This window comes from Asterias amurensis, chromosome 16 (genome assembly GCF_032118995.1).
Source record: "Asterias amurensis chromosome 16, ASM3211899v1".
In the NCBI taxonomy this organism is placed as follows: domain Eukaryota; kingdom Metazoa; phylum Echinodermata; class Asteroidea; order Forcipulatida; family Asteriidae; genus Asterias; species Asterias amurensis.
Window position 1 is genome coordinate 8,137,862 of NC_092663.1, and position 21,842 is coordinate 8,159,703.

The 21,842-nt window shown below is 38.8% G+C and overlaps 2 protein-coding genes across 10 annotated transcripts in view; one reads left to right on the forward strand and one right to left on the reverse strand.

Moving 5' to 3' along the window:
- The window catches only part of LOC139949274 (uncharacterized), a 47,812-nt gene extending 42,061 nt beyond the window's left edge, over positions 1–5,751 (forward strand). For all 9 annotated transcript variants that reach the window (XM_071947671.1, XM_071947674.1, XM_071947678.1 and 6 more), the window contains one exon: positions 1,615–5,751. In XM_071947671.1, the coding sequence (XP_071803772.1) occupies positions 1,615–1,857 (243 nt within the window). In that variant the 3' untranslated portion in view covers positions 1,858–5,751. The remainder of the gene's footprint in view (positions 1–1,614) is intronic.
- LOC139949276 (G-protein coupled receptor 54-like) lies at positions 5,006–21,475 on the reverse strand. The gene is made up of 3 exons (XM_071947682.1): positions 19,469–21,475; positions 15,374–15,509; positions 5,006–10,008 (listed from the first exon to the last, which is right to left on the reverse strand). The coding sequence occupies exons 1-3, from the start codon at positions 19,886–19,888 to the stop codon at positions 9,395–9,397; spliced, it is 1,170 nt and encodes a 389-aa protein (XP_071803783.1). The 5' UTR covers positions 19,889–21,475; the 3' UTR covers positions 5,006–9,394.
- Between the last annotated feature and the right edge of the window lie 367 nt (positions 21,476–21,842).

Below are 21,842 nucleotides of genomic sequence, written 5' to 3' on the forward strand. Positions count from 1 at the left end.
GCATAAAATAAAAAACCTGTGAAAAATTTGAGCTCAATCATTGTCAATTGGTCGGTGAAGTTGCGAGATTATTATGAAAGAAAACACCTTTGTGACAGGAAGTTGTGTGCTTTCAGACATGGCAGATGCTTGATTTCGAGACCTCAAAATCTAAATCTGAGGTCTCAAAATTAACTTAATGGAAAATTACTTCTTTCTCGAAAACTATGTTACTTCAGAGGGAGCCGTTTTTCACAATGTTTTATACTATCAAGATCTCCCCATTACTCGTTACCAAGTAAGGTTTTATATTATGGCAACAATTATTTTGAGTAACTAATAATAATAATAATAATAATAATAATAATAAGACTTGTAATGCGCACATATCCACCCTGCTGGGTGTTCAAGGCGCAGTAAAACCAAAAACAAAACAAAAACAAAACACAACACAAAGAAAAACAGACACAACAAAACTACCAATAGTGTCCACTGGCTTTAACCATTACAATAGCATAATATTTCCTGGGTTTTATTCAATGTGATGTGTCACTAATGTGGTTCATGCAACACTCTTCTAACGGGGCACGTTTTCTTGATCTCAATGTGTGTACTTGGCTTGTGACGTCCTATGCAAGGGGTCTGCAATGTGTGTAACCAAACTGAATGAGCCATTTGAAAATACGAGTTGATTAATGTTTGGTACGATGACTTGCTTAGTCACACGTCACAAATTAAATTTGAATTCATCCAACTATAGAGACAGTTGCTATGTCACATAATTCGGGTCAGTGACCACCCATACACAATTCTGAACGTATGTGTATGGAACTATGGTACCAGGGTTAGCTCATCACGAGTTAGCTATATATAAGCTTGCCCGAAACATTTGACACAGCAAATGTCTCTATAGCAGAAACTTGTGACTAAGCAAGTCATTGCACCAGACATCATTGTTATACCTCGGTAACAAATTGTGAAGTTTGATTGGTCCTCGTGATGTGAAACAAAAACTTATGTTCTATGGCTGCACAGGCCGGAGGTGACATGAGTTTTATTATTATACTATTGTTATTATTATGTATTTAAATTGTAGGTATGCTATTCATAGAAACCAGTGATTGTTCCCACCATTGGGCGATTTTCAGCACTTTGTACAAAACAGCCGTGGGTTTAAGGGAAAAGTGAAAAATTGTTTCTCATTTGAACTGTTCGTCTGCTTATTATTAAACTATGCATAATCTGTTGTAATAATGTTTGAAGATGACAACAGAACTTCGTGAAGAGGAACAATCATGTTTGTTACCGAGGTACATGTACAGTATAACAAAAAAATTGTTGCACGCTGTGACGGGGTTCACGGGTTTTGTACACCCTTGGGGGGCACATGGCACCCTCGGCTTCACCTCAGGAACCATTTTCCCCCTCGGGGGTACAAAACGCCATGGATCACGTCACAGTGTGCAACAATTGTATATTCAAACCTAACTTGCAAATGGCTAATAGATGGCCAAGCGTTGTACATGTACATGCCAATTTGATTCCACAAATTGAACAGTGAGGAGATGAAGTTGCAAGGGTTCCCCTCAATGTGTCAAACCTAACCATTTCGTCTGTTGCATTTCTTTCTTGAAGGCCTTGGAATCAGTGCCTAAGCCAACCACTTCATCAAGTAACCTCCGTAAGATCCAGAGTCTGCGTCACAAACCACCAACGAGCAATGGCGTCGGCAACAGCGCCCCCAGTGTCTCTTTGTCCAACAGTATGAACTCGGGTCAGATGGCGGGATCCTGGGCGGCTTCTGACCCCTACCAAGAGGTCAACTTGTCTGCCTCGGGCGGGTCAAGCAAAAAATGTACTCTGACAACAGAACTGTGATTCATTGCAACAGTGTATCTTCCTGCTTGTGATTCTGGTTTGGAATCAGGCTCCAAACTCTTACTATACATCTTCACTCCGTACCACAGTTGGAACAGTGACTCAAATTTGACATAATTTTTAAACTCCTGAAGCAGTCTTCACAGGAAGGATGTGCAGGTAATCTTGACATTTTATCGGGTGAGGTTTGCGCAGCACCATGTCTAAATCTCTTTTGAGTAGTGTTGATTCTGAAAAGAACCCCTTGTTGACAACTCAACGTTTCCATCAGTATGCCCTATAAATCTTCAGGACATTGATGTTGTCACCGTGGTGACAATTGTTGGTTACCCGTCGATAGTGATCTTTGAGATGAGTAGGACATACACAGCAACAGAAATTAGCGCTGACATTAGCCTTGGACACTCACCATGTATCTTCTCAAGTCAACCTGATGTACAACATCAAATTGCCAGACTAGAAACCGGCATCCACCAATATATTGATGAACTATAGCCTGGAACACTTACTGTGTAACTTTCCATGTACAAATGTTGCACATCTTTAAATTGCCAAGCTAGAAAAGTCATAAAGCATTGAACAGGAAACTTTGGTGAACTTAGTATGCCCTTTGTGTATCTTTTTCAAATTAAAAGGGATGCATAACTTCAAATTGCCACGCTAAAATAGACATCAACATTTGAACAGCAGCTTATAGTGACAATAGATTTAACAGTTCTTAAAAAAAAAAAAATCCGTAATTGTCATTACTCATTTAAGCCTCATAATTTAATTAATTGTGTACATTTTTAATAATTAATTTTTGGTATTCCATGTAACTAAAAAGATGTAAATTCATAATTTGATATATATGTGATTAGTTGAAATACATTATTCATCAGTAATTCAACCTGTTTTCTCATTTGTAGGTACATCCCTATGTTATCTGTGCAGGTACATTAATTTAATAATTCGTTTTCACAAATGCATAGTTTGTGTTAGTTATAATAATAATGATAATACTGGAGTTAAACAAAGACCAGGGGGTAAGACTGCAGGACTTGCAATCACAAGGTTGAGGGTCCGAATCCTACCAAGCTAACCACTGATTGTACAATGAATAGAATAAGTATTGTTTTCTAGTTACTGAATCACAACTTTGTGAACTGGCATTTTATAACCATCAAAGCTTAACCAATGATTGTATGAGAGATACTGTCTGTGCCAGCTTCGTGGCGGGACGATCAATAAACAATTCGAAAAAGGACTTTTATAGTCTGAATTATGACACCAGTAGGATTTGAAACTTTGCATGGTGGAAATACGATATAGAAAGGTTTGCGGTAACACCATGTAATGACTATCTCTAATGAGTTGGGGTGGTTCTGAAATGAACCGTTGGTTTCAACTCGACGTTTCGATCAGTATGCTCTGATCGTCTTCCACCCCAACTCATTTAGAGATAGTCATTACATGGTGTTACCGCAAACCTTTCTATATAATTATGACACCGATACATCATACCAATAAGACGTTATTCAAGATCCAGGTATTCCTAAATAAGAGCACACCAGAGCATTGATTGCATTATCCAATATATTCAGTTCATAATCATTTCAGATTTAATTTGTTGGTGTTGGGCATGGTGTTGGGCAAAAGAGGGCATTAACTTCTCAAACCGTGCTTATTAATTATAAGCGGAATGATTATTTCTTTCTTTTTTTAAGTTCTTGTCTCTTGGTCATAGAGGGTGCTCTTTTAATATTACTAGTCCTTGATTATTATGATAATTATAATTGATATTATGTTAGCCCAAACTGTGCTTCGTGAATATGCATAGATGTATAATTGTATTCAAATTAGTGAACAAAAATTGTACAAACGATATTAATAATGAACTATGACTATTTTAATTAGTTGATGCAGAACAAATTTGTATTACTGAAACTTCTTTTCCCATTTTCATTTTTTCCCATTCATGCATTTCAAAAGCTACTCAATTTATTGCATCTCTCATTCAGGTTTGGTAGCATTGAGAATCATTTGCTTAAACTCAACTGACAAAATGTTTCTTTCTTTAGGGTTATCAAATAAATTATCATGTTCTACAACCATGGTCCTTAAATTTCTTTAATCACTTGTTTCACTTCTTAATTCGTATTCATTTTATTTTTATTTGTTTTAATTTAACATCACAAAATATTTTTTAAATAATAATGATAACCAATTCTTATATAGCGCATTTCACAATAACTGTATCAATGCGCTTTACATTAGTGCCCTGGTCATTGGGCCAATAACATCCCTTTTTTAATGTTTCTCAGCTCCCTTGGGAGTATACAACCTGGGCAACAGTTTATATCGCTCCAAAGGCTTTTTCATTCAAAAAAATTTGTATTCAAGTTTTAGATTGTACACTTCCCTTCATGATATTTTACCAAATTTGTTGTTCTTGTAAAATTCCTTCAGTTTTTTGCTTTATTTTTATTATCAGTTTCACCAAATCAGGAGAAGGGAGTGCGAACAATGACGGCCAAAAAAACAATCTGTATTCTTGAACTGTAATTGTAAAAAATAATTCATCCAGATCGGATTATGTACAGATATTTTGTAAGAAATAATGGCCGAATCGTTTTGGTAATTAATTAGTTAAGGGTTTCCAAATGGCCAACTAAAAACTGTATTTAATTGTAGAATTATCAACATGTACATGAATTATTATTTAAATCATAAATTTTGCATCACATATAACACCACCTCTGATTGGTCTGGTGCTTACATGTTTGTCATAAGCAGCCAATCAGATTCCATGTATATTTAATAGTGCATGAGACTGTTTTCTACAGTCACATGCCTTCTGGTGGTAAAGTTTTACATGTATATTTTTATAGCTGTTTGTTATTGTGATAACTGACATGAAACCCAATAAGTAAAAAAACTGTATCAAATATATTTCTATTTAAGGGCAAGTTTTAGGCATGATCCTTTTTTGTTTTCTCAGAAAGTCAGTTAGATTGTTATCATATGCCTGTAACCCCAAAAGCCTATTGTCATTCAATAACACAAATGTTTAGAATTGGCTAAGATTGGTATGCCAAGCCCGGTGCTCGGCAATGTTTGGGACCACTCTCTTAATGTAAAAGAGTGCAAAAGCACTCTTTGAAGAGCCATATGAAGGACAACTCTTTTTCGAGTGGTCTTCCACTCTTTTGGATTGAAGTTTGCATCTTTTTGAGTGATTGTTCACTCTGTCCTGGAGTGAAACCCCTCTAAAAGAGTGAAATAACCACCACTCCTTTTGAAGAGCCATATGAGGGACAGCTCGAAATGTAAAGAGTGGTGTTTTTCCACTCTTTTACATTTAGAGAGCACAGTCCTCAATCCTCCACAATATGACAATAACAGGCCCTAAATCGACCCATGGCACCCAGATCAATTACTGTGGTGCCATACTTTGGGAGCTAAGAACAATGCCAGTTATATAAGGACCGATAGTATAGGGTTAAATATTAACCAACCATTACTAACAAATGGCTAAGTGTAATTCAATATAGTTTTGTTAACTTGGAGGTCTGGCTTTACCAAGTAAACATAAAAGCATCAACACAAGATCAAGTATTTATCTGTTAGATTTAAGCTTAGTCATGTTAATCAGCAATGTTATTATATCCGCCAATACACCCACATAGTAATAACACGAACTTCAAAGACCAACCCAGACGATTTGAGCTTCTTAAAACACAACAGTCACTAATTTTCAACAAACCTTGTGCACCAAATGCATTTGCATGATGTACACTTTTAAAACACCATACAGTAAATTGTTACTACCTACCATTTTGTTGCCAACAGATGGCGCTTTGAATAAAAGCAGGTGACTTGTCACTTGTGCCTACCTGGCGAGCAGCACGAGAATTTCCTACCATTGACTTGTGTTCTTTTGTTGTTTTACTGTTTTGTATACCTCTCTAATCTTTAACAGTGTGATTTCTATGCATTAAGTTATGTCAAAATTTGACCCCTAACTGTTTGTCACAGTGCTGTAAACTCTGCAAACATTTTGGTTAGTACAAGGCTTAGCCTGTGTAATTGGTATGGTTAAGATTTTACCAAATATTGTTATCAAAGTAAAAAGTTTAAGCAGTTTTATCAAATTCGGGCGAGAAATTATAATAAGAGGTAGGTGCAGCAGTTTGATATAATTTTTGCCAAAAAATTTAAAAATCACAATTTTTACAAAAGAAAATGAACAAAATCATAGGGGGCAAGTCTAGCAGTTAAACCAATTTTTTGCAAAAAGTGATGAAATCACAAGGGGTGATTCCAGCAGTTGTAATGCTGTAATTTGAGTGAAAACAAGGCTTTATAGGCCTACCCTTTGAAGGCTGCATTTTTTGTATAAGATTGAAATAAGTGTGAATACTGCATCACCGTATCATCTCGGCCACGATCCACCGGTGAGTTATTGGCAGTTAGGTCAGTCATCACAAAACAGCGTGTATGCCTAGGACACTGACTGCTGAGGACCACACAAAAGGTGGCCGCGTCTTTTTTTTAGGGACTAAATTTACCCAAGCGTAGCAATTGAATAACAATCCAAAAAAAAGAAGGAAAATTAACATCAGGGAGGGGAACTTTAACACTTCAGTGTACTGCATCATTTTTGAGCCTAAGGCGCAATTTTAACAATTCTATTCAATGTAAACTTTATTACTGTACTCACAATAAGAAAGACAGAATCATACATAAAGTAGCCTACAAGTAAAAGAGTAAACATGACTAATGACAACGATACTGAAAATGTAATAATATAGAGTTAAAGATGCTATGTCAGATATTTTGCCCCAAACATTAAAAAATAGATTTTTTTGAGTGAATGGTATTTCAAAGAGTATCACCCGCTCTAGCGAAAAAAAAGTTCAACTTTTACTTTTAATGGTCAGGAACCGTGACAAAAATTTAAAACGTTTCTTATAAAACGCATAATACTTGGTCACGTGATATATTGTAGGAATCCCGACAAAAACTAATTTTGAGCACTTTATTTCACTGCTACTAATAATTGGCGGACTTTTTCGAGCAATGACTCAAATGAAAGCTTGTAACTTTCTCGACCCCAATCAAAATACCTATTGAATCAACATTTTTGGGTCAAATCTGCCAAAAATCTGACATAGCATCTTTAAACTTAAAAAATTGTCAACATTTGATAACAATTCCGGACTTGTACATTTAATTATTATTATTTTTTATTTTATTTTCAATTTTTCGCCTATTTTCGAACTCAATATTTCCTCAAATAAAGCTAACATCCTTGGTCAAAGTACATTAATAACGCTTCAGTAGAATCTTTACTGGGTTAATTTTTAGCCTTAAATCGCAATTAGAAAAATTGGCTTAAAATTTTTAAAACCAGCATACTGTTAAGAAAATAGTTTGTTTAACCATTGAAAAACAGTCACAAAAACCATAGACAGAACAAATGCCTTCTGACTACATGTTTACTAATTATAGGGAAGGTACACGTTTGGTAATTGTCAAAGACCAGTCTTCTCACTTGGTGTATCCCATCAAAACCATTAAATAACAAACCTGTGAAAATTTGGGCTCAATCGGTCATCAAAATTGCGAGAAAATGATGAAAGAAAAACACTCTTGTTAGACGAAATTGTGTGCTTTCAGATAAAAATAAAAGACTTCTAGCTAGAAGTCCTTTATTATTTTAGTGAGAAATTAACTCTTTCTCAAAAAACTACGTTACTTCAGAGGAAGCCGTTTCTCACAATGTTTTATACCATCAACAGCTCTACAATGCTTGTTACCAAGTCAGTTTTTAAGTTAATATTTGTTTTGAGTAATTACCAAACGTGTATCTTTCCTTTAAGTCATAACTAAATTGCAACAAAATGACACAAAAAGTTGGGAAATATTAGAGGGTAACATTTTGTTTCAATACTTCCAGCATTAACAAATTGCATCAATTATTGATCTTGAACATTTTATAGGTCTTTTGGATTGATCTATTCAAAAAATTATTGTAAAATACGAAAGCTTCTTGAATATTTGGGGGCATAAAACTGATATAATACGCAACCACATTATTACTTCTTTGTGAACTGTTTCTCAAGATGCTTTATATCGAAAGCTGCTGTGGGTTCAAATCAACAGTTTTGTATTTAAATAAGGGAATAAAAGCGTACACTCTCTCAATGTAAAAGAGGCAAAACACCACTCTTTACATTTTCGAGCTGTCCGTCATATGGCTCTTCAAAAAGAGTGGTGGTTATTTCACTCTTTTAGAGGGGTTTCACTCCAGTACAGAGTTAAAGGCAGTGGACACTATTGGTAATTACTCAAAATAATCATCATCGTAAAACCGTTCTTGATTACGAGTAATGGGGAGAGGTTGATGGTATAAAACATTGTGAGAAACAGCTCTCTCTAAAGTGACGTAGTTTTCGAGAAAGAAGTAATTTTCCACGAATTTGATTTCGAGACCTCAAGTTTAGAATTTGAGGTCTCGAAATCAAGCATCAGAAAGCGCACAACTTCGTGTGACAACGGTGTTTTTTCTTTCATTATTATCTCGCAAATTCGACGACCGATTGGGCTCAAATTTTCACAGGTTTGTTATTTTATGCATATGTTGAGATACACCAACTGTACAGACTAGTCTTTGACAATTACCAATAGTGTCCACTGTCTTTAAAAAGCACTCAAAAAGAGACAAACTTCAATATAAAGGAGTGGAAGACCACTCGAAAAGGAGTTGTCCTTCATAATATGGCTCTTGAAAGAGTGATTTTTCACTCTTTTACATTAAGAGAGTAGCGACTATCTTTCACAGTCTTTTTTAGCAGGTCGTTGCTATGTGATAAAGGCCCGAGCCGAGCCGAAGGCGGGGGCCTTTATCGGCCGTTAAAGAACGAGTCACTACTCATTTTATTCCCATTCATAATTGCCTGTTTGGTTAAAAGGCGTAATAAAGTAAGAAACTCTGTAAAACTTATCCGTTTCCGGCGTGCTTGAGCTCTGTATGTACATGTACGACGTCCGTATGTTGCATAACTATTGTTTACTGAGACCCCTATTTCCGACAGTTCGTGCGCGTATAGTCTTGGTGCAACACGTTCTCGTTTTCCTTTCAATACAGCGCGGCCAAGTCACCGACAGCGCCCGCATTGCCCGTAACAATAAATATCTTGCACCAAGACTAGCACGGAGTATCCGCTCACAACCGGTTATAAACACTGGTCATTATCAAAGGTTTAAACACCCCACGTGACGCACTCTCCACCATTAGGAATAGCGAAACTGAGGTATTTATGAATAAATTTTAAAAGTGATAACCAAACGTATACTTTCCCCTTTAAGGAAAAGGAAGTGCACAAAATAAGTGACCACATTATTTTAGTCGAGGAGGTATCCTTATAAGTATTAAGAACTTATACATGTATACACATTTTGTATGCAGTTACCATACAACAATAAATTAAAATGTAGGTTCGACAAACAGAGAATCGCAGTATGTCACTTTAGTTCTAAATCCTTCACTTTGTTAGTCCAACGCAACGGTTTCAACAGTCCGCCCACCAATACCCGCAGTTCCCCCGTTGAAGTTTCCAGTAGGGTCCGTGCGAGACGTCGTGAAGTCCGTGGGACGTCTCACTCGCTGGCGGAAGCACACCGGGAACGCCTTCTTGAAGTACCGCCTGTAGTTCTCTCCCATAAAGGCGTACACGAACGGGTTGACGCTGGAGTTGGCGTACGACAACGTGTGCGCCGCCATCTTGAAAATATACGTGGCGTTGGTCTTGGGGAAGTACGGGTCAAGACGGATCCAGAGGTTGATGATGTAAGTGGGCAGCCAGCATATAGCGAAGACCAGCACCACCACCAGGACCATGCGGGTGACTTTGCGTTTCTGACGGGCGTTGTTAAGATGGGAGTTGTTGTCTTCACCAGGTGACACGCGAGACCACAGCTTGCGGAGCATGAGGCTGTAACAGACGGAGATGGTGAAGATGGGAATCACGTAGAGGAGGATAAAGCTGAAGACGGCGTATCCAGGGAACATGATGTCCAGGGGCCACATCTCAGAGCAGACCAACAGGTTGATGTAGAGGGATAAATCAAAGAAGATGGCCACCGGCACGGAGATCAGCAGTGATCCTGATGTAGATGGGATACCAGTTAGAGAAAACAAAACAAAAACATACACGATAGGCATCTGTAGTTAAAGAAAGGGTATTAGTATGGTGGCCCTGACGGGACACAGCCAGTCGTGAATATTTTTGCGACGTCGTGAATTTATTCACGACAAGTCGCGAATATTTTTGCAACGTCGTGAATATTTTTGCGACGTCGTGAATTTATTCACGACAAGTCGCGAATTTTTTCACGACTAGTCGCGAATTTTTTCACGACTAGTCGCGAATATTTTCACGACTAGTCGCGAATTTTTTAACGACTAGTCGCGAATTTTTTCACAACGAGTCGCGAACATTTTCATGACGTCGTGAATATTTCTGCAACTAGTCGCGAATATTTTTTCAGTAGCTTGAGTGTGTAATTACTGTATTCGCGTTGACGGCTTAATAGTGATCATTCGTTTTACACGTTCAAAGCACCGTCGCACGTCCAGATCTTGCCAATGCCCAATCACAAGCTCGATACTGAAGGCTCCACCCTACTCGGACCGTTGTCTTTGTTAAACGCTATACATATTCATGTTATTCAATAGAGCAGGAGAGCTGGAGGCATGTGTGTAAGCCCCAGGAAAATTCTCTTATTGTCTGCTCCTTGTAAAGCATGCAGGTAGCGGACATTCACTCACAAGGTGATGTTAGCATTCATTGCTAAGCAAGCAGGGTGTGTAAAAAACATGCAACAATAGCCTATACAGTATAATACCACTACTTGTGAGCTCAATCCAACATGTGCAAGTCCCTTTGGTTGGGCAGTTGGATCCTAACAATGTAGGTGTGCTCAACTTGTAAAGAGAAGGTCTGCTGTTCACATTCAAATAAGATTACGTTCGTCTGTGATGATATTCAGGTCGACTGTTCACATTCAAATAAGATTACGTTCATCTGTAATGATATTCAGGACTGCTGTTCACATTCAAATAAGATTACGTTCATCTGTAATGATATTCAGGACTGCTGTTCACATTCAAATAAGATAACGTTCATCTGTAATGATATTCAGGACTGCTGTTCACATTCAAATAAGATAACGTTCATCTGTAATGATATTCAGGACTGCTGTTCACATTCAAATAAGATTACGTTCGTCTGTAATGATATTCAGGACTGCTGTTCACATTCAAATAAGATTACGTTCATCTGTAATGATATTCAGGACTGCTGTTCACATTCAAATAAGATTACGTTCATCTGTAATGATATTCAGGACTGCTGTTCACATTCAAATAAGATAACGTTCATCTGTAATGATGTTCAGGACTGCTGTTCACATTCAAATAAGATTAGTTGGTCACTTACAAAATTATATTCCTTTTTTCTTCTCTTTTTAAACCCTACTTTGAGTGATCACTACTGGATTTTGGAGATTCAATCCAACATCTGAGTGATATGAATATGGTGTTTTTGTGTTTGCACATAATAACAGTAAGTAAGGACGCTGGAGTATCAGCTTTAACAGTTAAAAATAAATCCTTATGTTATTCGGCCACAGTGACACCCAACATACTTCACCCAGCCCCTTCTTAACATACATTTTTTTGCAAAATAGTTTAGGAGGGTACTTAAAAATAATTACAAAATGTTCCCCTTTTCGCTTTTTCCTTTGGTTAAATTTGGCTGGGCACTAGTTGACAACAGCAATTCTTAGTAAATCTTTCCTTAATAATGAATGCTAACACTACACTGTCTTGTGAGTGATTGTCCGCTACCTGCATGCTTTACAAGGAGCAGACAATAAGAGAATTTTCCTGGGGCTTACACATGCCTCCATCAGCTCTCCTGCCTCTATTGAATAACGTATACATGAATTATGTATAGCGTTTAACAAAGACAACGGTCCGAGTAGGGTGGAGCCTTCAGTATCCAGCTTGTGATTGGGCATTGGCAAGATCTGGACGTGCGACGGTGCTTTGAACGTGCAAAACGAATGATCACTAGTAAGACTAAGTAAAAGCTGTCCCGTACGATGATGATGGATCCGGAGGAGAGTTCCGACTCTTGCAAATCGATGGTGGGTTATTTAAACAAAACTAACGTTGACGTATGGCCCTTACGGTAGGCCTAGGCCTAACGTTATAGTTTTACTAGTGATCATTCGTTTTACACGTTCAAAGCACCGTCGCACGTCCAGATCTTGCCAATGCCCAATCACAAGCTGGATACTGAAGGCTCCACCCTACTCGGACTGTTGTCTTTGTTAAACGCTATACATTATTCATGTTATTCAATAGAGCAGGAGAGCTGGAGGCATGTGTGTAAGCCCCAGGAAAATTCTCTTATTGTCTGCTCCTTGTAAAGCATGCATGTAGCGGACAATCACTCACAAGGTGATGTTAGCATTCATTGCTAAGCAAGCAGGGTGTGTAAAAAACATGCAAAAATAGCCTATACAGTATAATACCACTACTTGTGAGCTCAATCCAACATGTGCAAGTCCCTTTGGTTGTGCAGTTGGAGTCTAACAATGTAGGTGTGCTCAACTTGTAAAGAAAAAGTCTGCTGTTCACATTCAAATAAGATTACGTTCGTCTGTGATGATATTCAGGTCGACTGTTCACATTCAAATAAGATTACGTTCATCTGTAATGATCTTCAGGACTGCTGTTCACATTCAAATAAGATAACGTTCATCTGTAATGATATTCAGGACTGCTGTTCACATTCAAATAAGATTACGTTCATCTGTAATGATACTCAGGACTGCTGTTCACATTCAAATAAGATTACGTTCATCTGTAATGATATTCAGGACTGCTGTTCACATTCAAATAAGATAACGTTCATCTGTAATGATATTCAGGACTGCTGTTCACATTCAAATAAGATTAGTTGGTCACTTACAAAATTATATTCCTTTTTTCTTCTCTTTTTAAACCCTACTTTGTGTGATCACTACTGGATTTTGGAGATTCAATCCAACATCTGAGTGATATGAATATGGTGTTTTTGTGTTTGCACATAATAACAATCAGTAAGGACGCTGGAGTATCAGCTTTAACAGTTATAAATAAATCCTTATGTTATTCGGCCACAGTGACACCAAACATGCTTCACCCAGCCCCTTCTTAACATACATTTTTTTGCAAAATAGTTTAAGAGGGTACTTAAAAATAATTACAAAATGTTCCCCTTTTCGCTTTTTCCTTTGGTTAAATTTGGCTGGGCACTAGTTGACAACAGCAATTCTTAGTAAATCTTTCCTTAATAATGAATGTTAACACTACACTGTCTTGTGAGTGATTGTCCGCTACCTGCATGCTTTTCAAGGAGCAGACAATAAGAGAATTTTCCTGGGGCCTACCATGCCTCCAGCTCTCCTGCTCTATTGAACATGACATGAATATGTATAGCGTTTAACAAAGACAACGGTCCGAGTAGGGTGGAGCCTTCAGTATCGAGCATGTGATTGGGCATTGGCAAGATCTGGACGTGCTACGGTGCTTTGAACGTGTAAAACGAATGATCACTATTAGTACTTTAGTAGAAGTAGGCTATCCTATGCTAGGCAATAAACGTTGGCACTTTCACTCTTCAGATAAAACATAACGTTATATGTCACCCGCTCCTTCGTAATGATGAATATCGAGTACATTTCATTTTTGAGTTTATATCATAATAATCCCAACAAGCAAATCTCAACATTTTAAATAAAATAAAAATCATGATCATACGACCTTCCTGTCCAAAATAATATGTAATTTTCGATGACCTTGACACCATAAATTTTACGACCCGTTTTGAAAAACACAAACGCTAGAAAAACTTACTTTTAAAAGTGCGACGTCTCACCCACTCATGAAAACAACTATTTTTTTACGAAATGAAAACATCAATTTTTAACCCCGGCGTAGTCGGATCAACAATAGGTAAATTTTACAAACAACCCAATGATAAGTTTAATTATAATGTGTTGACAATTTCAGCAAATAAATTTGAAAATCTTTTCCTGAAATGTTAGAGCAATTTGCGTTGTTATTTCCAACTTGAAACGCGAGTTCGTTCCGTCACGGCAGGGTGCAACGCATCACGTAATCCCCCACCAAGTTTAACTGAAAGATTAATCCCTTTAGCATTCAGAATTATTTGGGTTTGGAGTAATTCAACCTTGAAAACCCCCGAAATATTGATGAAAATCAGACACTGTTTTTTCGAACTATGATAACAATTCTACTGGATAAAACATGGGCCCATTACACATAACCGAGTGGCTACAATCGTCATAGATTGGCTCTCTACGCGTGCCGTGTAAGAATTACGCACTCAAGCTACTGGAAAAATATTTACGACTAGTCTCGAATTTATTCACGACTAGTCGCAGAATTATTCACGACGTCGTAAAAAATATTCGCAACTGGTCGTGAAAATAATCGCGACTAGTCGTGAAAATATTCACGACGTCGCGAAAATATTCGCGACTTGTCGTGAATAAATATACGACGTCGCGAAAATATTCGCGACTAGTCGTGAAAATATTCGCGACGTCGCGAAAATATTCGCGACTTGTCGTGAATAAATATACGACGTCGCGAAAATATTCACGACTGGCTGTGTCCCTTCAGGGCCACCATATATTAGGCCTACTCTACAAATTATTGATCATGAAAACTTATTTAGTACATCAGGTCGCACTCTGGAGAGCTATTGTTGAAGTGATGTAGATTTAGAGAGAAGTATTTTTTCACTCCCCACCCGAAATATTGACTGGAGAGGCGTTGGGCATTAGGCCTACCTGCCGCTTCCCGGGTTGTAACGTAATTTGGGTGTGATCCTCTGCACGGCAGATATGGTTTTATAGCTTTAGACTGGCACCCGGAAAAGACATTGAAAAATAAAACAGGGAGACCGCCAATATAAATAGTTGTTGGTAGAATGCCGGCCGTCCGGGGTTCGTTGGTGCAAAAACCGCTCTTTAAATTTGTCTTTGTTTTCAACCCCATTAAAAAGGGTTTGCGTATTTTTCGTACGACACCAAACACAATGATCGTCCATGGTTTAAAGTTTATGAGGGTATAAAGCTTCCCTTAAAACATTACTTGCTGAGATGCTGTAGTTTGTGAGAAATTAGTAAAATAATCTAACGAAAATCATTAATTTTAGCATAAATAATTAATGCGAATCTCCTGAAATCATTGCTCTATGATTTTCACTTTTTGACGAATAATGAAGCTGAAAACTTCTACATGTAAATTATGTTACATACATCTTCATTCACAGTGAATAGCGAATCATGTCATGGTCATTTTTTTTTTTTTTTTTTTTTTTTAATCAACAAAAGGTTTCAAAACCCTTTAAAATATTTACAACAAACTGATAAAGCGATGGGTACTCACCAATCCAGATGCACATGTTGACAATGCACGCTACTCTGGTCGTTCGAGACTTGAGTGATTTGATTGGATGAACAATAGCCTGGTACCGGTCCACACTCATAGCTGTCAGTGTTAGACACGTGCACTGACCAGTCACCTAACGTGTGGAATAAAGAAAACAAAAATTGAGTAGTACTTTTTAATAAAAAAACACCCATTCTCAAATAATGCATTATTGTGGGTCTTTCTTTGTTCCTTTTTTTTATTTGACATATTCCTAAAGACTTTGTTAACATGTTTTCTTGTGGTGGAGCACCCCATAGTCTTTAGAATTCCCCCCTGTAAGAATTTGTTTTTCTATTGTTTTTGTTTTGTCCTTGGTATCCACATGATGTACCGAACAGAGCAAAAAAGACACACTCCAAAAGTCATACTTGAACACGTGTGGCAGGGGATTCTGTTCACCGGAGATTCTGTGTCCCCCTTTCCCCATACGGCAAACTGTGTAAAAAAAAAAAAAAAAAAAAAAAAAGCAAGGCAACGGGATGAGCGAGGGGACGGTAACAAATTCTACGCGTATTTTGCTTTCCCAAGGTAGATGAGGCCACTCGCATCAAGTGGCGTGTTTTACCTACTTTCTCACGTGTCATGCAATTCCAATGGATAGTCGCGTATCCGGGTGAGCCCCTGACAAGAGCTAAACGAACTACCACTCACCGCTCTCGTAGTAACGTCATGCATGGGGCCAGCCCCCAAGTGATCCACTCCACAAGTAGGGCACTGGGCGCTGACCCGGGTGGGCCCCTGGAAGGACGTCACTATTCGAACACACCGGGGGCAGACCGGAGTCGACCCAGGGAAGCTAAACGAACGCACCCATATAGATCAGTGTAAGGGAGCAGGAAAATCGATCGACGCATGCGTCAAACTGAAGTAGTCTCCGTCGTGCAAATAATGGGAACCCTATTTGGGTGAAACAACGTCCGGTCTGTACGCCAACGGGGTGATGTCGTTTGTACTCGTTGTATAGTTGGGGAGCCTTGCACTGGATAGTGCAGAGGGATAGACTTGATTCAAGCCTCGTTCTCGTGCGAGAGGTCTCTTTTCATATCCGACGTCAACATGTAGCTATTGTGGTCCTGAGAGTGGCCAGTCAAAGGTTGGGGGATGCAAGCAAAAATAGTCCGATGGTTTAGGTGATGCATGGTTCCTTCATAGGTGATGGGACTAGACATAAAAAAAACTCATTTCTATGTCACCGGGCGGTCCACAACATGCAGGACGGAAGCACTCGAGCATGAGCATATTATACGGACTACCATGTTATGCTACCTCCCGTCCTGCGTACCTACCGTCGTCTTGCGAAAGCACGCTATTTCCCCTTATAGGGGACATAATCTCCTGATTACATATTCAAGGCAGGACTCTCCCTTTACAAAATTAAAACCTGTTTATTTTAATTAATATATTAAACCTCAATATTTTCTGATTTCGAAAAAGATCACTTGTTGCCATTTTCGTTCGAGCATCTTTTAAAAACACAGAAAGAAAAGAAAAAATAATATAACGTAAAGTTAATAAACAACAAAAAAGGCAGCAATAAACATCCTTTTCTTTAAAATCTGAAGCGAATTTCGAAGAATGTCAGTCGAAATTGATCGGTAAATCCAGAATCTTATGCTCGTTGATAGGCCTAAACCTTCTTGAAGGCACGCACGCCAGAGAAAGAACAAAAAAATGGTTAATACAAAAAAGGACCCGTGGTGAATAGTCTAATATTAGTCAACAGGGACAAGTCATAACTCTTAACCGGTAATACCAAGCAATAGGTTCCAGGGATTTGGAAGCAATTTACGGCGAGAGACACAGGGGCCCCGGGGGAAATTTGAGTGGCAATCGTGGATTCATCACTTGTTCCGATCATGTCAGATGTTGACTTTCATTATCTGGCGAAGGTTAGAAAATGTTTACGTCTCGATCTGTCTGAAAGGGAAAGTTTCTTAAAGCATGGAGCAATAAACTAGTTTATTGCTCATGCTTAAAGGGAATGTTTACTTGTGGAAATGACTCTGAAAAAGGCAACAAAACCCCTATAGATGTTCAATTTTCATGGGAGATAAAAACAATTGTTTGTTGTTTATACCGATGTGTGTGAGCACTGTTTACCCAGTAAGGGGCCTATTTTCCCGAGTTCTGTGGAGAAATCACAGGCGAATTTCTGCTATAGATTGACAATGGTTGTATACGTGTGTCATCACTCCCATCACAAGTGCTACTTTGGCCCCTGTCATGGCTGCCGGAAAATTGCTTTAAAGGCAGTGGACACTATTGGTAATTGTCAAAGACTAGCCTTCACAGTTGGTGTATCTCAACATATGCATAAAATAACAAACCTGTGAACATTTGAGCTCAATCGGTCATCGAAATTGCGAGATAATAATGAAAGAAAATAACCCTTGTAACACGAAGTTGTGTCCGTTTAGATGGTTGATTTCGAGACCTCAAATTCTAAACTTGAGGTCTCGAAATCAAATTTGTGGAAAATTACTTCTTTCTCGAAAACTATGGCACATCAGAAGGAGCCGTTTCTCACAATGTTTTATACCATCAACCTCTCCCCATTACTCGTAACCAAAAAAGGTTTTATGCTAATATTTATTTTGAGTAATAACCAGTAGTGTCCACTGCCTGTAAGAAGTGCGTTAACCGTGCAAAGGGTCTATACAGTTGTACTGGTCTTTGACAATAACCAAAATGTAGTGTCCATTGCCTTTAAGAGGTGGTAGTACGCTTTGCTTTGTTTGGACGTGTCCGGCTCGTGTAGGAGTCAGAGAAATTAACTCATGAGAAGAAGTGGTGATTACAAAATGGATAAGGTAACCGAAAATGAATTGTATGCTAATTGATGTAACTATTGCAGCGAAGATAAAGACTCACAACCGTAAAGTCTAATGTATTTTTCACGGAAACTGCCTAGTCACATCGTATTGTGGGAGTAAATCAAAATTATTACCGTGTATGATTGTGAGGCCTTATTACGCGAGTGCCCTTGTTTCCTCTTTTACACAATGGAACAATTCCCCTGTGGGGTACAGCTTAAACGTAGAATTCCCTTCTGGGGTAGGCCCCATGTAAGGTAACTGAATGCATGAAGTATAGTATTGGAAGTTGACAAACTAGTTCCCTCGGCTTCGCCTCGGGATTTTGTTTGTGAACTTTCAATACCGAAGGAAGCTAATGTCGACTAGTCACCTTCAGCTTCGCCTCGGGAATTAGTTTGTAAACTTTCAATACCTCGGGGAGCTAATATCGACTAGTCACATTCAAACCGTGCTATTTTTGTATAACAATTATAACAAACAACAATAACAACAATTATTGTTGTTATGTTGTTTGTTTTGGGTGTTTGTTGGTGTTGTTGGTGTTGTTGTTGTTGTTGTTGTTGTTGTTGTTGTTGTTGTTGTTGTTGTTGTTTTGTTTTTGTTTGTTTTGTTGTTGTTTTTTGGGGGGAAGCACAAAATATTGAAAGCAATACAAACATGCAACGTATGAACAAAGCCAACTGTATACGAGTGGTTGGGACGCGTTATGGTGAGCGAGTTTGTTTTCTTGGTACGTTTAACGTGGGATCAAAGTGAATTTTGGTGATACCATGGTCCTCAAAACATTTCGAGTACGCGCGAAACCCACACGGTCTTTTGATGCGATATTAGAAAGGTGCACAGCCACAATAAGTTCGTTCGTCTCCATTATGAGCAACAGTTCGAAAACCACTTCCGTAGCAGTTATTTTAATGTTATCCATTTGGCGATGGACAATCGTCATGCCAATGATGAATAAAAAGTGCTTGAGTAGGCGAATGCAATGCCCTATCTGCAAAGACTTGAGCTACTCAATTATTGAGCTGCTGTTCCTTCGGTGTCCTTGTAACAAAACGAGTGCCAATGACTTCGGTAAACTTTTGTTCATTTTACCAGTTCCAATATGGATGCAAAAATGGAGAAACTGATTTCACCACTACACTTTAGTGGCTTCATCAGTACACATGACTGTGGCTGTGCACAAATAAATTTCTCTGTGATATTTCAGAAAGATAATACTCCAATGTCTACTCACCTGCATCATGTAGAAGACGAACTTGCACATGAATCTCCCAAAGAGCCAGTTTGGAGACACAAATAGAGTAGCCGTGAACGGTGCACAGCAGAGCAGAAAGGAGATATCAGTAACGGCTAGGTTCACGATGTAGTAGTTCGTCACGGTCTTCATGTGACCGTGACGGACAATCACGTAGATCACGAGGGAGTTACCAACCACGCCACAGACCGTGATCAGCCCAAAGATGACCGGGATAAGCCAGGCAGCTTGTCCCGCTGTGGCTTGCACCACTGCGGCTTCGTCTGTGGTGATGATTGGGATGCTGCGAGTAGTAGTCGTTTCTCCGAAGATAGTTTTGGTTGTGAAAGCGATTGACTCATGACAGCACTCAGAGGAATTCACGAGAAATCCAATAGTTTGAGTGATCGAGGTCGTCATCTTGACTGAAACTTGAGAAACCTAAATTTACCTACCAATAGTAAAAGTTCGCATTGACATTGCCGAGCTTTGTAAAGTAATCCACTCAAAAGCCACGGGATCCAAACCTCTTTTTCAACCAGATCTCTTATTTTGCAGAATCCACCTCCACTGTTCTGTTCAGCCGTTTGGTACTGCTCGAGTACTTTCCTCTACCTTATGTGGCCACTGCCATAGGCCGCTTCATTCTTTGGCAGACGGTTTTTCATTTGTCATTTTCCCGCCCAAACTGCAAGGAAGTTTTACTCTATGTCCGCAATGATAGTCCTACATATCAAAGTCTATAGAGCAGGGTAGATTTATTCTTATCGGCAGTGCGCGTGCAATTTCACAGGAACTTGTTCTGCAGACCGCCGGGATAAGTCCGAGATTTATAGCGAGTTCACCGAACAGTGATGACCCACGTCACCACAATTACCTCCGCTGCACGGCTGAAATCGTTGCAATTAGACTCACTCTCTCGCAGTTTGGGGACATATTAAAAACCGCACTAAAAACAAATTCGGGACAGTTGGACAGATTGTGTTGCTCCATTTCAGAGACTTGCTCAAGTCATTCGTGAGATTGCCCAACTCAGTAATCACTATAGCATGAATGGTACATCCCCCATTATGAAGCATACCGAGCAACATGCTTAATATTAAAAAACACACGCAAAAATACTAGAATTATACATTGACTGCTGAACTATTATCCTCTACTCATCTTGATATTGGGTGTCCCAAAAAACACAAATACACCGGTGTAACTTTCCAAACGTCAATCTTGAAAATTTTACCTTACAGCTCTCGGCAAATAGGGCTATTTGTTTCAGGGCCTACAACATCCAAAATACCCAAAGTTGGAAGTCAACAACCCCCATGTGACAATTGGGTATTATTTAAACACTTTTCTAGGGCTCTCAAATGTGTCTTTATAGAGAATATTTTCAGGGCCTATACAAAATGTTATTGAGGCCCACGCTCTGTTTTCTCCTATGTTATTGGTGGGGTGCACACTGTAAGCATAATCGTCCACAATATTACACATTGCTTCTCGGCTTGGAGGACTAGGACAACTCTAAAAGTTATCATCAATAAACTGTTTATGTAGACAAGGTAATGAGAAAAACTCAAATAAACAGAAAAACAATTATTGGGCTCAGTCTCGGGGCAGTGATAGAAGTTGCAAAGAAAAAAAAGAAACAAAAAACTAGAATGAGGAACCGATGAATTGCTGTGATGGACAGCTAATTCAACGGAATGTGTTTACGGTCTCGTCATCATTTTTTTGTTGGTGGGGGGGGGGGGGTTGGATAATTGGAAAATTACTTTGACGGATTTGAATTCACAAACTGCTAAAGCCGTCTAAAAATAGGTCAATCTGAAATGCGGAAACCTTAAGAACATGCAATGCCAAAAAGCCCCCCCCCCCCATCTTGCCCTCCAAAAAAAAAATGTTAAAAATAACAATTATAACGGATACACTAATTCATAGACAACAAAATTGATTTCAATACGTACACAAAAAGTTAAATATATTCATTTCTTTCCGTTCAAAGAAAATAGACTTAAATGATTTCCCCAATGTTTTCCACACAGGTGACTCATTTGTGATTTATACGGCGAAATTGCCAAGCGGGTTAAATACTTTGCACTGTGTGCAAATGGGGGGAGGGGGGGGGGTTATAATAATTTTGGGAGCTAATCATCCTTACTCGCAGCTAAGAGCTGAATTGCGAAGGACGCGGCTACAACGTGTTTGAGAAGCAGGCATGCAAGGGCGCATTCAGCTGCCAGCCACATCAACCCATTATGACCACGAAGCACAGCCAAGATCGAAAGTGTTTGATTTTTTTCCTGAGGGAGGAAAACCGGATAGTCTGGAAAACCCTCGTGGCACAGCAGAGAACCAACGCACAACTCAACTCACATAT